The sequence below is a fragment of the Sycon ciliatum genome, chromosome 1 (assembly GCF_964019385.1).
Source record: "Sycon ciliatum chromosome 1, ocSycCili1.1, whole genome shotgun sequence".
NCBI classification, from domain to species: domain Eukaryota; kingdom Metazoa; phylum Porifera; class Calcarea; order Leucosolenida; family Sycettidae; genus Sycon; species Sycon ciliatum.
The window spans coordinates 62,664,357-62,678,871 of NC_088643.1; the positions used below are offsets into that span (position 1 = coordinate 62,664,357).

Consider the following 14,515-nt stretch of genomic DNA (forward strand, 5'->3'; position numbering starts at 1 on the left):
GTGCTGGACATTAATACTATGGCTGAATGGCTCGACTATGGTTGCTATCCAGACGGAAGCAGACAAGTCGTGCGATATCCTTCAGTTGTCTTTTTTACCCCTTCCTCTGTGTTGCGCAGATTTAGTTTTTGGGCCAGAATAATGCTTGGTCGTCTCACTCTAGGTAAGCTGGCAACACACCTCATGTTTGCCTTTGGGGTCAAGTTTAAACACTGATCACAACAGCCCTACCACTCTATTTCCATGGCATCATCTTTCCATACCTGCATCGTGCAACCAGGAAACTCTTCTTCGCAGAAGGCTTTGACATGCGACACATCAGGGTTTTGACCCTGTAGCCGCAACGTCACAGTGTAACCAGTACCAAACCTACACCAACAGCCATGAAAAACACAAGCAGAGAAAAAAACCCAGAGAGTTAACCAACCAATCAAGCAAGCACTGTGACCACGAGACCACGTAGTTGTCATGACTGCACATCAAACTATCTGGGGTGGAACTAGACTGGGTGACTAGTCCTGGAAAGGGAAAAATACATGGTGTGTGTGTGTGGGGGGGGGGGGGGGAGGAGAACGACATGTATCCAGTCCCATCATCTCAGCAGTGAGGCATAGATACATGCACATCCCTAAACACAGTCCTGATGCGCTGTGCAACGGATGCAATAGAATCTTGCTCTTGCTTCTGAGGTTGCTGATGATTCTAACGGTGCCACCACTGCATCCCCTACTTGACACTACTGTAGACACACACGCACACACACACACACACACACACACACACACACACACACACACACACACACACACACACACACACACACACGCACGCACGCATACACACACACACACGCATACACACACACACACACACACACACACACACGCACGCACACACACACACACACACACACACACACACACACACACACACACACGCACGCACACACACACACACGCACACAAGCACGCATGCACGCACACACACGCACTCTAGCGTGACTTACTTATCCTTGAGATGTTGTGGACTTCCTATACAACGGAACTCGCCGTTGACCATGATGGAAAGACGGTTACATAATGCTTCACACTCTTCCATACTACAATGAAGAAACGAGAAGTAGAAAAACATGCGCTATTCCAAACTTCCAAACTGCCAATATATAGAAACATACACAGAAATCCCACCCATCACAAAGGACAGGGGTTCATATGGCTGTGAATGGGGAGGAGCGAGGCAGTAAGTTACTTGTAGGTTATCGAGCAGAGTAGTCCAGAGCACTCAAGGAACTGAGTAGTGAGCTTAACATTAACATGATGATGATGATAAATACCAAGGCTATAGTCCCCCCCCCCCCCCACACACACACCCCAAGAGTGTTCAACTCCAGTATCAGTTCTGTCCCGACAGAATAGCGAGTTGATGGCATTTTTGATGCCATGTGGGGTGCGGTGTACACATATTTTCCAACACATTTTCCGACGTTTCCCACGTGTCACCATTACAATTATGATCCCGTACAAACTCTTGCAAGCAATCGCATGTGATGAGTTGACACCTTTTGCACAAAGGTTGGAAATCACGTGTGCGGGGAGCGTTGCATCCTAGAAATGACGCCAACTTGAAATTCTATGGCTCCGAGGGAGTTTAAGTAACTACTTGCAAGTACGCACCTGTGAGAAGTCAATATGACGCAATGTCCAAGACGGACCAGTCCCGATATCACCGACCACAGGAATCGTCTGGCTTGGGGGTCCATTCCGGTCGTTGGCTCATCCTGTGGACAGCATTGCAAACAAATTACCAGGTAGAGCAACCGTGGTAAACTTGTGTGGTGAGTGGCAGGCTAGCAGACCTAAAGCCATGCAATTTATTTTTTATTTATTTCACTCAACTCGTGGTCCATGACCAATTGGCACGCAAAGTGCGAGAGAGGGGTGATAGCCAACCACGGCAAGAAAAAGAAAAGAAAGGAATATAGAAAAAGAGAAGAAAGAAGGATAGACAAGAATCCAGCAAGGAGATCCTATCATGCTACATTATGCGATCGGAGTGCATTTTTAAAGCTGGAAAGACATGTTGATGTCTTAACATGCTGGGGAAGTTGCAATACAATCCTATACACAGGATACCCTAACTGATCAAGTCATCGCGTGATATGGTTGATTGAAATCTCTGTGTTGCACCATACACCAGCCAACTAGTTTATAGTCACTCCTACCAAAGCTATCTAGTTTGAATGCACCAAGTCACGAAGTTTGGATGCACCAAGTCACGAAGTTTGGATGCACCAAGTCACCAAGGATGGCTGCACCAAACCAGTGTGGATGCACCAAAGACATCAATTTTTGGCTGGATGAAACCGGTTCCAATATTTCCATTTCAACACACGCAACAAGGAAGTCACTAGAAAATGTGATGAAGCCTTTCACACTACTACTATTCTTTGGTATAATAGTGATGAACATGAGCATATGAGCGCGCAATGACTGCTCTGACCACTCCGAAAGTCATGCAAAAGACACTGTTGGCCCACTTGCTGAATCACCATTGCACCCAGCGATTTTGAAGAGCAATGGCGTGAAAGGCCTCATTGTATTTTCCAGTGGTTTCCATACTACGCGTGTTGATTTGGTCTTCCGTCAACAGAATCTCGATCTCCATTTCGAGTCTACACACAGAGTAGTAGTATCCAGGGACATACCAAGAAGATCAACTTTGGCTTGCCAATGATGGCCACAGCTGCGGACAGCTTGCGCTTGTTGCCTGCACTTAGGCTGCCTGCCAAAGAATCGGCGTAGTTCTTCAACTCCAGTCTCCTGATACACCAGCCGGCAACCTAACAGTAAACGCACAGAAAGTCACAGTAACAACAGCAGGTGTAGCAATGGCAAATGCAGCACTAAGACGATACAAGCAGAGCAATACACGGCTCACGTCAGCCATACTGAAAGAATACCATATACTCTCTATTATAAGCGCAGTGCTAATATTTTTTCATCACCCCTCTGCCCCGTGCTTATATTGGAGACTGTGCTTACCGTATTTTACCGGTTGTAAGTCGACCCCGGTTATAAGTCGACCCCCCTATCTGGAGGTCTCAATTCTGCGTTTTAAAGTTTTCACCCAAAGAAGCACTACTAACCACCTCCTGCTACTAACACATCAACAAATCATGTAAACATTCCTTGTTAGAGGATATAACGTCCCAATCCTTGAAAAAGGCCAATAAACTGGCAAAAATGTATAAACATGGTGCACTCGTGCATGCAGTGCAGGTCATTTTTTGTAAGATACTGATAGTTCCCGGTTATAAGTCGAATCCCGGTTGTAAGTCGACCCCCACCCTTTCTCCTTCTATTTTAAGTCGTAAAAGGTCGACTTACAACCGGAAAAATACGGTATATATTTTCAACCAATACATCCATACAGAGCAAGAAGAAATACATGCTAGATATCATGCATGCAGCATTGATTTCCACCAAGACCGTGCTAATAATGGAGACTGCGTGTAATGTTTCGAAAGGTGCTCACAGTGTGCTAGTAATGGAGACCTATGCTTATAATAGAGAATATACGGTAGCTTAAATACCGGAAGAACAAGAATAACGCGGATATTGTCTGTTGTTAAGTCATTCGCTTCTTTAATTAAAAATGAAAGAGGAGGAGAGAGAAAGAAAAGAGAGAGGAAATGGGCAGTAATGATTCACTGACAAGGTTCAGCACTACTGCAGTGTATGTCAACGGCATAGGGTGCGAGGACTTACCGATTCACACTCTGCCTCAGGAACACCGCGCAAGCGAGCGTAGAGCATGAGGTGCTCTCTGCAGGTGAGCAGATTGTCCAGCGCATCAAACTGTGGACAGTAGCCTACTTGCTTGTGGGCACTCAAGCTGTTGCGGACAATGCTGTAGAAATGCAAACCGAAGAGCACACACAAGATCAGAAAGGTTGCAGGCTAATCCCGGGACGGATACCTTGATGTTCCAGGCTAATTCCGGGACGGATACCTTGATGCCACAGTGTGTTTGAGCTGTTCGGGGTCCAATAGCCAATTGAGTCATCTTGTCAAGATTCCTTTTTAATCACTCTTCCCTCTACTGGGAGACTCACGTCATCAGTTTCAAAGTACGTGTTCGGATTTTCGGTGAACGGACATGTCCAGTATGAGGTCTATTCCATTGCAATTGTACAATGCCACCGGTGAAGCTATTCTTCTCGATCAGTCTTCCCCATGCTTTCCCTTTCACACTGCGTAATGTGGGCACAAGTGTGCAGCCCATGTGACGCTGAAAACACCTCCATGTGCATATTGCGATGTAATTCACCATGATATACACACACATGGGTATACTGTAAATCAACAAAATTAATATTCAGCGCATCTCTATTTTCGGCTATTTCAGCTTGACACTTTGAGGCTTAAAATTAGTCGTGATTGAATTTTGACTTGCGTGGTACTGCACTGTCGACAGTACATAGAGACAGGAGCTGAACACGCTGAACAGGCTGAAATGCTGTCGAAAAGGATTTTGGCCCACAGAGGCTGACTTCTGAACGCGCTGACAATTTGTAGACTTACAGTACGCATGCACACCTGACATGGCAGCTGACATGGCAGCTGACATGGCAGGCTAACTAACACACACACGGAGCGCAACGCTCTCCAGAAGGTTAAACTGTGCTCTTGCTCCTAGCCACATCCAGTGAGTGAACCAGCAACATACCCAGTGAGAGAAAACAGCAATGTAGTAAGCCTGTCTACTACAAGTAATATATCCACCGATCCACTGAGTGAACCAGCAAGCAGCAGCAGCAGCAGCAGTAGGAAGTGTTCTTACCTGACGCCGTTCAAGTAGGCGTCACCGCCGGTAACCTCAATTTCCCCGGTCAACATTTTGAACGTTGTTGTTTTGCCAGCGCCATTGATACCGAGAAGGCCAAAACACTGGAACAGGACAGTCAGAAGAAGAATGCACAGTCATACCCCGGTACAAATATTGCAGGGGCGTCAGAAGGTATTCCACATTGGTGCAGCCTTCAAGAGGTGAGGGGTCCGTAGCCTCACCAGGAAATGTTTTGGAATATTGGGCCTAAATAGCCCATGCTAATTGCTTCAAAAATCAGAAGATTAAATTATTGGTGCAGCTTTGGCTGCACCTGCCGTGCCGGTTCCGACGCCCCTGAAAAATCCCTAAGAACTAGGGCTGAAACGATTATACCGAATAATCGAGTACTCGTTTGATAACTCTAACGATCGAGCAATCGTTTAGATTACCGATTACGATTATTTTGCGTTTTTTAAATTTGTGTCCAGAAAGTACTGTAAACCCTCGTTTTGTGAAGTTTGAATCAGTTTCCGCTGGGAGTATGCAGTTGCCAGGGGTATGGTTCATGTTCTGAGGTTAAATTGACTTCAAAACTGCCATGTTTCGGAGCTACCCTTTCACTGATGCAGATTTGTTGGTATCATGAAGGCATAGTTTGTGGAAACAGAGTAATGTTTGCACAGAATTATGACTCTATTTGCTAACGATTATAATCGATTACTCGATCGTTAAGCTAAAGAGTAATCGATACATGAAAATCCACGATCGTTTCAGCCCTACTAAGAACACAACTTGATCATTCCAAATATGTGCACGTGTTACTTGTCATCAGGGGCTATGAACTGGAAAATTGGAAACGATCACCGAGTCATTATCAAGACAGTGTAGTTTGAAACGCCCAGGCACCTAGATTCTACTGTATTTGCCAACAGATGCACACAGTGGATGAACCCAGCCATTGGACAATGAAAGGCCGTGTGAAATCCTTACCTCTCCCCGCTGAACGCCTAAACTGAGGGCGTTGACAGCTCTGTGCGACTTCAATGGCCTCCAGTAGACCTGAATGGTTATCCCGATCGGCATTGTTCAGTGACGCAGTCGTATGCACAGACCAGTCCAGCAACAGGCAAGCAGTCAAGCATACATACACCGGTTGTAAACATTCACGCATGCATGCATGCGTGCACACACACACACACACACACACACACACACACACACACACACACACACACACACACACACACACACACACACACAGACACACACAGACACACACAGACACACACAGACACATACAGACACACACAGACACACACACACAGAAGCAAGGTTACAACAATCTGTTCTCTCAAAGAAGCACACAAGTACGTGCCAATTCATCACCCTGCTGAAAATCAGAAAGTTGACACTTTCATACTTCTGTCGCATCCATCCACGTGGCTAGATGGCCTTATTTATGTGTCTAATTATTTAACTATCTCCCATAAGGCCGTCATTACACTACATTCTCCGACTACCGTTTACGTCTACATCTATGGTGAAAAAACCAAAACGGGTGGTCGTGTCATCAGACAGGCACAGTCCTTGACGCGTACACGCAGTCACGTTTTCGGAGAAATTTGAACGCAAGTACATCGAAGTACAGGGTCGCTCGGAAAAGGGCTGGGGGAGATACGCACGTTCATACAAAAAGTCGTATCCCCCCGCCAGAGAAACTTCCACTGACCGGCACACGGGGTAGTGATGCCGGTCAACTAGAGAGACCCCAGGCTCTCAGCACGGAATCCGCCCCCGGGGATTGACAGCAGAGCAGACCAGGGCGTTAGACGCCATAATACATCTTATGACTGCTACGCCAAGGGAGCCCACTAAGGGGTTAAGTACCTCCGAGCATTTGAGGGCTCCAACGTGTTCTGCTGTTTCTGAGGGGGTCTGGAAACCAGAGGTCCTGGTAGAAGAACCTGTGTGTAACGACTACCAGTTGCATAATCCTCGTGTTTTGTCTTGTTTGCATGGATGCAGGTGCGTATGCAGGGTCACCTCTACGGGGGGTTTCCAACCGAATCACAAACAATGAGTTTTAGCCCTTTTAAAGCCCTAGGAAATGTGTTCCTTGGATCATAACTTCAGTTCTCGATCTACTCCGTGCTCAATCTTGATAATCTTGGGCTTCCTGGAAGTGGAAAGGTATCCGGGAGAGGAAGAGAATGAGGTCAACCATGACAGCCAGGACACAGTAAACATGGTACACATGTATATCCAGTGCTAGAGTGCTAGAGTGCAGCGACAGTGCGAAAAATGCCCAAACTTGCCAAATTTGCCCAAATGCATCCTGCTCCAGCTACAGTAAAACCTGTCAAGGCAACCACTCTGATAAGGAGACCAACTGTCCAAGGGGACCACTACCACCAGGACGAAGGATTGTCACTTCCAGTCAAATGACCGTGGATAAGGAGACTACCTGTACAACCTTTTTTATATTATTTCACGGAGAAGGCGGAGAGTCCGAACGTGCTGGACTTCAGTATTGTACTACTCCCTGGTTAAAAAAACCTCATGACAAACCTGTACACAGCGACCACATTTTGAAGGTCCCTTGACTGGCTTGAGCGGTCGCCTTACACAAGTTTCACTGTATTTTCCTTTTCATCGATCGCGGAGTTTCGATTTTTCCGCTGTGCACTCTTCAAAATAATAATCACAAGTGACACCCGTGCAAATTTGAGAAAGTCAGCGTGACGAAAAGTCTCAAATCCTCAACACTCATGTCGCACTGCGCGCTTTTGAAATTGCCGAGATCGAAGCTCAACTTACGAATGATTTATCTCAAGAACCATTGATCGCAGTGCTTCGCGATTTATTTCTACTGACAGCTGACAGTTTTCTATTTAACCTGGATATTTGGATTATTGGATTTGAGCGAGATGTTACGATCTGTTCAAGTTTTGCATTCTTGTCAGATCGAACGCGCACTCTACCAAACAATGCCCAAAATCGTTGCTCGTTTGGAACATTGGGGGGGGGGGGGGGGGCAATGGGACCCCCCCCCCCCCTGCGTACGGGCCTGGCATGTAGGATGCAGTCACATCTCACACCATACCCAAAGCATTCCCAAACCCTGCCCGGACCCAGCCTAGGCCATGCCCAGATCCTACCCACACCATGCCCGACAAAAAAAAGGACAGATTGAAGCCATGCACGGCATATCCGCTCCCACACACTCACCTTGGTCAAGCCGTCCAGCACAACGCTGCGTTTCCTGTACCGACCGGTTTTGACACGTTCGGCCTCCAGCAGTACATCACTGTCAGTGACTGTACTTTGTCCAGCCCGTAGGTAGGCTACACCGATGAGACTCAGGCCAAGCCTGAACAAAGACAGTGCAGCAAACAATGCTACTCCTTTATAGAGAATTCATCTGCTCCTCTTCGTTGTGCTAGCAAACAAGGCGAAGTAGCAGTTGTACACTTGGGTGTAAGGTGTGCATGTGTGTGTGTGTGTGTGTGTGTGTGTGTGTGTGTGTGTGTGTGTGTGTGTGCGTGTGTGTGTGTGTGTGTGTGTGTGTGTGTGTGTGTGCATGTGTGTGTGTGCATGTGTGTGTGTGTGTGTGTGTGTGTGTGTGTGTGTGTGCGTGTGTGTGTGTGTGTGTGTGTGTGCATGTGTGTGTGTGTGTGTGTGTGTGTGTGTGCGTGCGCGCGCTCACGTGTGTGTGCATGTGTGCATATGTGTGTGAATGTATGTGAATGTATGTGCATGGATATGCATGGAGGTGTATGTGAGTATGGTGAGGGGGGGGGGGGGGGGGTAGGGTATTTCGTTCGTCCCACTCACCGCGCACCCAAGCGTTGGAATATCCGATATTCCAGTGCCAAAGTGAACAAAGCAGAGGCTACGCCAACACAGAACATGGCCACAATGTTCCGTCCAATCTGCTCTTGACCAAATCCATAGACGCTGGAAAATGGTACTGTATCCACTGTACATACGAAGACGCAGAGAAGAACAAGAAAAACAAATTATCCTAGCAAAACACAGCAACATTTCTGACTGTATATACCGTAAAGTCGCGGATAAAAGCCGGGTTTGCATACAAGCACATCGCGGATAGAAGCCTGAAAATCAAGCGGGTCAATGCATATAAGCCTGTCGCGCGTAGAAGCCTGGCTTCTATGTAAGCGCGGATCGCGTAGGTCAAGAGTGCATGCGCTATGTACAGTGCATAGTAAAACTGCCGCCATACCGGTATTCAGTGGTAGATCTACGCGTGTCGCGCGTAGAAGCCTGGCTTCTATGCAAGCCCGGATCGGCCGATGTGCATACAAGCCTGGCCAAAATATCAGTGGTGCATATACATGATATACGCATGGTTTGCATTGAAGCCTGATGCAGAAAGCGGCTTATGTGCTTATAAGCCCGGCTTTTATCCGCGACTTTACGGTAGTATCTAGTTACTGTGGTGAACAGTTACTCTTAGCTTTTATCCATACGTCCCTTTCCTTTTTACTTTGAAGTACAAAGAGAAAGACCAAGGAACTACAAGGTATGCTATACTGTCCACTAACACCACCAGTTACTAAACAATCAGCTCATGCGATAACATTGCACGACACTGACCGACGGTACTGACGTTCTACAACTAACTGGCTAACAGCTCTAGCACATCTTGGATGCGCACTCCAACAGCCTTCCAACTTGGAAGGTTCTAAGTTATAGAAATAACATAATTATATAAATTAAACCTTGGCTCTCCATCTGAGTCCACTTTGAAGTACAATTATTATTTTCCTTCATTCATGAATACTTGAGCAGCAAAGCAACAGTGAAGGTAGCTGCCGGTCACAATGAATCTCCTCGCTATTGGGCAGACCGTGAGGAGACGAGGATGAACTAGCCGTGCAACTATCATCACAAATAGACCATTCCACTCAAACGTGATACACCGGTGACTGAGTACTAGTACATCTACTTACATCCGTATGTGGTGGCCAGCAGGCGCTTGTAGTATTCAAACGACAGGTCCATCAAGCCACGGCCGAGGCAGTAGTTGGGAAAGAGGAGGAAGAACACACGCAGGACGCCGTTGACACGTTCAATATCCTGCCCGAGAACAAAGTGCAGAGAAAAGCAATACAATGTAAATCGAAAATCTCATTTCTTTCATCATTCATCAAGCAGTTGACACAATAAACATTCCTGAGATTTTCACTGTCCACCATATTTATAAATTTGAACTACATACGCTCAGCGTTGCTCAAGAGCCAGTGGCTGATGAAGAAGGCACCAAGCCGATGTCTTACTTTGTCCGTAAAGATCTCCAGGAGAAAGGTTGTGAGTGTCCCGAAAACACCAATGAACATGTTAGCGGAAAGCAGGAACACGTACGCGTTGCTGGGATTCTTGAAATAGAACGAGAACGGGTAGATGGTGGTGGCAGATGACATCCTGTACACAACATGATGACAGTATGCAAACACAGCTGATTGATACAGGTGCTGGCGCTGACCGTAAAACTACAATTCGTAGGAATTGAATGCGAGCAGAGAGTGACGTTTGGGGTTTTTGCACACAGATAAACATGCATGAGAGTACACGGCTATGCTGAGTTCGATGGAGCTTAAAACAAAGATGCTCTTGAGCATCAAACACAGGCAGACAGACAGACAGACAGACAGACAGACAGACAGACAGACGGACGGACGGACGGACGGACGGACGGGCAGACACGCACAGAGACAGACAGACAGACAGACAGACAGACAGACAGACAGACAGGCAGGCAGACAGACAGACAGACAGACAGACAGACAGACAAACAGGCAGGGGAAGACATGCATGCATGTAGGCAGGCATGCAGACATGCATGCAGGCAGACCTCCAGCACTGCAAGGTCACACACACACACACACACACGAGCAGCACGTCTGTCTAACAGATTTCTCTAGTGCCCTCTCAGTATGCAAAAAAACAATGTCCGGCTACTGGCCAGCCAAGTAGCTCCAAAAACAAGGCAACACCTGAATGCAAGGACACATGTACAGTGGTCCCTCTATAATCCGGCACCATTTGTGCCACGAAAATCTGCTGGATTAGGGAGGGTGCTGGATTAACAAATCTGATTTACTGCTGCAATGTGCATGAAGAGGACATCTTGGCTACTGAAAATTGTGCTGGTTTATCGAGGGTGCTGGATTATAAAGTGCCGGATTAGAGAGGGACGACTGTACCGGTATTTTCAAACGAGCGGCTAATAAATCAGAGCATTGCCTGATCCTAGATGAGGAGTATTCGAATCAGGAAGTTGTAAATCTGGTATTTTAGTGATAACTTTACTACTCCCTGATTTGAATGCCTTTAGGCTGGTGGAAGTTCAAACAGCCACTTACCCATAGAGAGCAAAGAGCACACAGACCGCTGTAAACGTATGTTCAGACGTATAAACATCTTCTTGAAATACCAGGATGGTGACTATGATCAGTGCAAGCGCTATCGTGTAGCAACCCTGTAGTGGCAGCATCAATGTACACCACATACGGACAAGTATCATGCACAGCACACATAGACTTGTGGATACACGTACACACGCACGCACGTACGCACGCATGCACGCACGCACCCTGCTGTGTGCGGATGACCACAGTTGACCTCGGCAGGCATGGGCCACAGCTGGTCTACAATTCAGCTTCTATGACTACACAAGCATGCTATACTGTAGCAATGCAATGTGTGCATGCACATGAGATCACAGAGAAACAATATACTGTATTTTCACCCATGCACATGGCTTTTGGTAAGCTTCACTGCAGTCACTTCTCTCCAACCAGCGCTTTTATAGCTCAAGAGTCAAGACCATTTCGACCCCTCACAATGAACATTTTCAGGCGATATTATTTTTCTGCGCATACCTGCTACAACTTCCTTTTGCCATTTTTGGTTTCGTACGGATATAGCACAGGTGCACCTGTGTTTGAAGACTGTCACCTTTCTTTCTTTTCTTCTCAATACAGGCGCACAGCGTGCTTTCAAGAGAGGTATGGCATGCCTTTATTACAGAAAGTGCTTACAAAACTTAAAATAGAGAAAATATTATATGCCTGACATCCATAGTCACTACACCCAGTCAACACGATGGCTGAGCCCCGCAATGGTATGAGAGAACACAGCAATCAACAGCTGCCTCAACTAACCATGTCCCAGGCGAAGTTGGCTATCCAATAACGGATGCCGCTGACACCACATAGCCGCTGAAGACCTTTGGCACCACCCTCGTTCTCCGCAATCAGGTACACGCAGAACGAAGTCGGGACAAACGCCATGGCGAAGATGACTGCAATGGCAATGAGCAAATCAATGCCGGATTTCCTGTCACAGAAGCAAGATTGAAGAATGCAACAACAACAGCAGAACTGTCTTTGGACATCATACACCACTGCTGGAAACAGAGAATTAGGGCTGAAATGATAACAGTTTTCAGGTCATTGGTTAAAGCGGTTGTAGCCTAGACGGCACACACACAAACTGCTTCATGTGCCAATGTTGTATTTCCCTAGATCTCATGCACTTTCAAGAAACACACACAACAACAGGTATAGTGGATGCATGCTATCCCTTGCTTAGTGTTTCGGAGCTGGTTCAAAATGTTTTTAAATTTTTTTGCATGCTCCACTTTGACTGCGTCTGCAACATCACCTTGTCATGCATTCATTGCGCAGTAGAGGCCCGTGTTCTTATGCGAACACAGCGAACAGCTTACGTAATATGTAAGAAGGAAGTTGCAGTGTCTGCTCTAGGATTTCAAACCAACCAGGTGCATGTGTACCTGGCACAACTCTTGCAACCGGGTCAGAGCCGGGTATGTTCAAGTGCGGCTACTGTACATCAGGGAGTCGGAATTATATTGCGACTCCCTGACGCAGATCTACATGTACATGAGTGTACGAGTAAAAGTATGAACCAGGGAGTAGTAAAGTACCGCCGTATTTACTACTCCTTGTGAATAACGACCCCTCGGTCGTGCATGAGAACAGCATGGTTATACGTGAGTTGTCGCTACTCGAAAGGTTGAAAGCAGCGTTACGCAGTCAAATGGTCACAAGGTCTGAATATTGTGTCGTTTTTTTGTGAGTTGTTAGACCTGAGGTCGTTATTCACGAGTTTGGCTGTACTGCAAACGAGTTCATGTGCCGTGTACTAGAAATGATACATGTACCGTGTGCAAGCAATGGTGACCTACAGGTAATCTTCTTGAAGTTGAGATGCTGTCTTGTTGAAGGGGTGAGTAATGGTGCTGATACCATAGTCGGCTGGTGGTGCCGGACCCTGTGACATCATCATAGCCCGCAGCAAGGCGTTGTTCAAACTGTTCAGATAGATAGGAGCTGAGTGGTAGCCATTGTTGTTATTCCAGGCCTAGTGCAAGAGCGACAAGACAGACATGGTGGCCACACATACGTGCACTTGCATTTGTCGGTCAACAGGCATGTACACTTCAAATAGAAAGTATACAAAGTTTTATAAACCCTGAAACACACACACACAGAGTACAACAGCTGTACTGTCTTCAGAGAGGGCTAGCAGAGCATCAGATGCTGTACCCAAGCACAGTGCAGCAGAGCAACGAACCTTCATAGCACGTCCAATAGCTAGGTGGTCCACAACAGCATGTCCAGTGGTGTTGAGAGGCGCTGGCGAGTACCGCACCCCCGTCGTCAGTGCTCCCCATCTACATGACAAGAACAATGTTATGTCAGCATCACAAAACAAATGGTATGTGATTTCAATGACACAGTGGTACGCCATTGCAATAACCCAGTGGTACGTCATAGCAGTTACACAATGGCATGTGAGTGCAATGACACTAGAACTAAACATACAAGTGCGGTCCAATTAAAACATCCACAGTGTGATTATTCACTCTTATCCACAGTGGTTGACTGTATTTGCTGCCAGATGAGAAACAGGACTAATATCTCGTACGTCATGTAATATTACGAACTTTGACTTGGACTGGAAAGACTGATCGCTCGTGTTGTTTTGCTGTGTTGACTGTTTCGCCACGGAGCACTGAGCGGCAGTATAGCTAAAGAGTATTGCCCACTTCTTTAGCATATCCCCTGATGATAGGAAAGCACGTACCGATTAACGCTGTAGGCTTGAGTAGTGGCGAGGAGAAACGTGTATAGGTTGATCGCGGTCGAAATGTTCTGCAGACGAACGCCGGCTGGGGCTTTACGCTGCGCCAAGCGTTTCGGGACGACCTTCTGCAAAAAACGTACCTCGCCCGCACATTGCTCTGGAACCCTGGAGACCGGGTTGGGACGCACACGGTGCAAGCTCCACCTGCAGAGTACACCCCATGCATACACGATGCCATCAAAGCATGAGACAAAATCTCATCACTTGAACATGACAGGATCTCACTTGACAGTCATCACCGACACGAGGCAGAACAAATCTCACAAACACAGTCAGTAGGACACCGGCACTGTACTTGTTGAAACCCACACAGCTACAGACTGTAGTCTGTGCACACTGCACCATACAGTACTACAGTCAGACCTCGCTTATCCGGTCCTCTTTTACCCGGATCCCTCGCCATCCGGAAGAAATTTGTTGGTTACCGATTTACAGCATATATCATGCATACATACAATACGTGTGTTCGATTATCCGGTTCCCTCGCCTA

General features: G+C 46.8%; 1 protein-coding gene across 1 annotated transcript in view; it reads right to left on the reverse strand.

Annotated features, from left to right (window-relative positions):
- The window catches only part of LOC135804784 (phospholipid-transporting ATPase ABCA1-like), a 77,786-nt gene that overhangs the window by 3,444 nt on the left and 59,827 nt on the right, over positions 1–14,515 (reverse strand). The window contains exons 36-51 of the mRNA XM_065318739.1: positions 13,966–14,169; positions 13,453–13,552; positions 13,064–13,239; positions 12,018–12,192; positions 11,217–11,332; positions 10,131–10,275; positions 9,804–9,930; positions 8,665–8,809; positions 8,059–8,200; positions 5,821–5,889; positions 4,843–4,949; positions 3,768–3,909; positions 2,705–2,839; positions 1,674–1,777; positions 1,007–1,099; positions 264–369 (exon numbers count right to left, since the gene is read on the reverse strand). Coding sequence (XP_065174811.1) covers positions 264–369; positions 1,007–1,099; positions 1,674–1,777; positions 2,705–2,839; positions 3,768–3,909; positions 4,843–4,949; positions 5,821–5,889; positions 8,059–8,200; positions 8,665–8,809; positions 9,804–9,930; positions 10,131–10,275; positions 11,217–11,332; positions 12,018–12,192; positions 13,064–13,239; positions 13,453–13,552; positions 13,966–14,169 — 2,086 coding nt within the window. The remainder of the gene's footprint in view (positions 1–263; positions 370–1,006; positions 1,100–1,673; positions 1,778–2,704; positions 2,840–3,767; positions 3,910–4,842; positions 4,950–5,820; positions 5,890–8,058; positions 8,201–8,664; positions 8,810–9,803; positions 9,931–10,130; positions 10,276–11,216; positions 11,333–12,017; positions 12,193–13,063; positions 13,240–13,452; positions 13,553–13,965; positions 14,170–14,515) is intronic.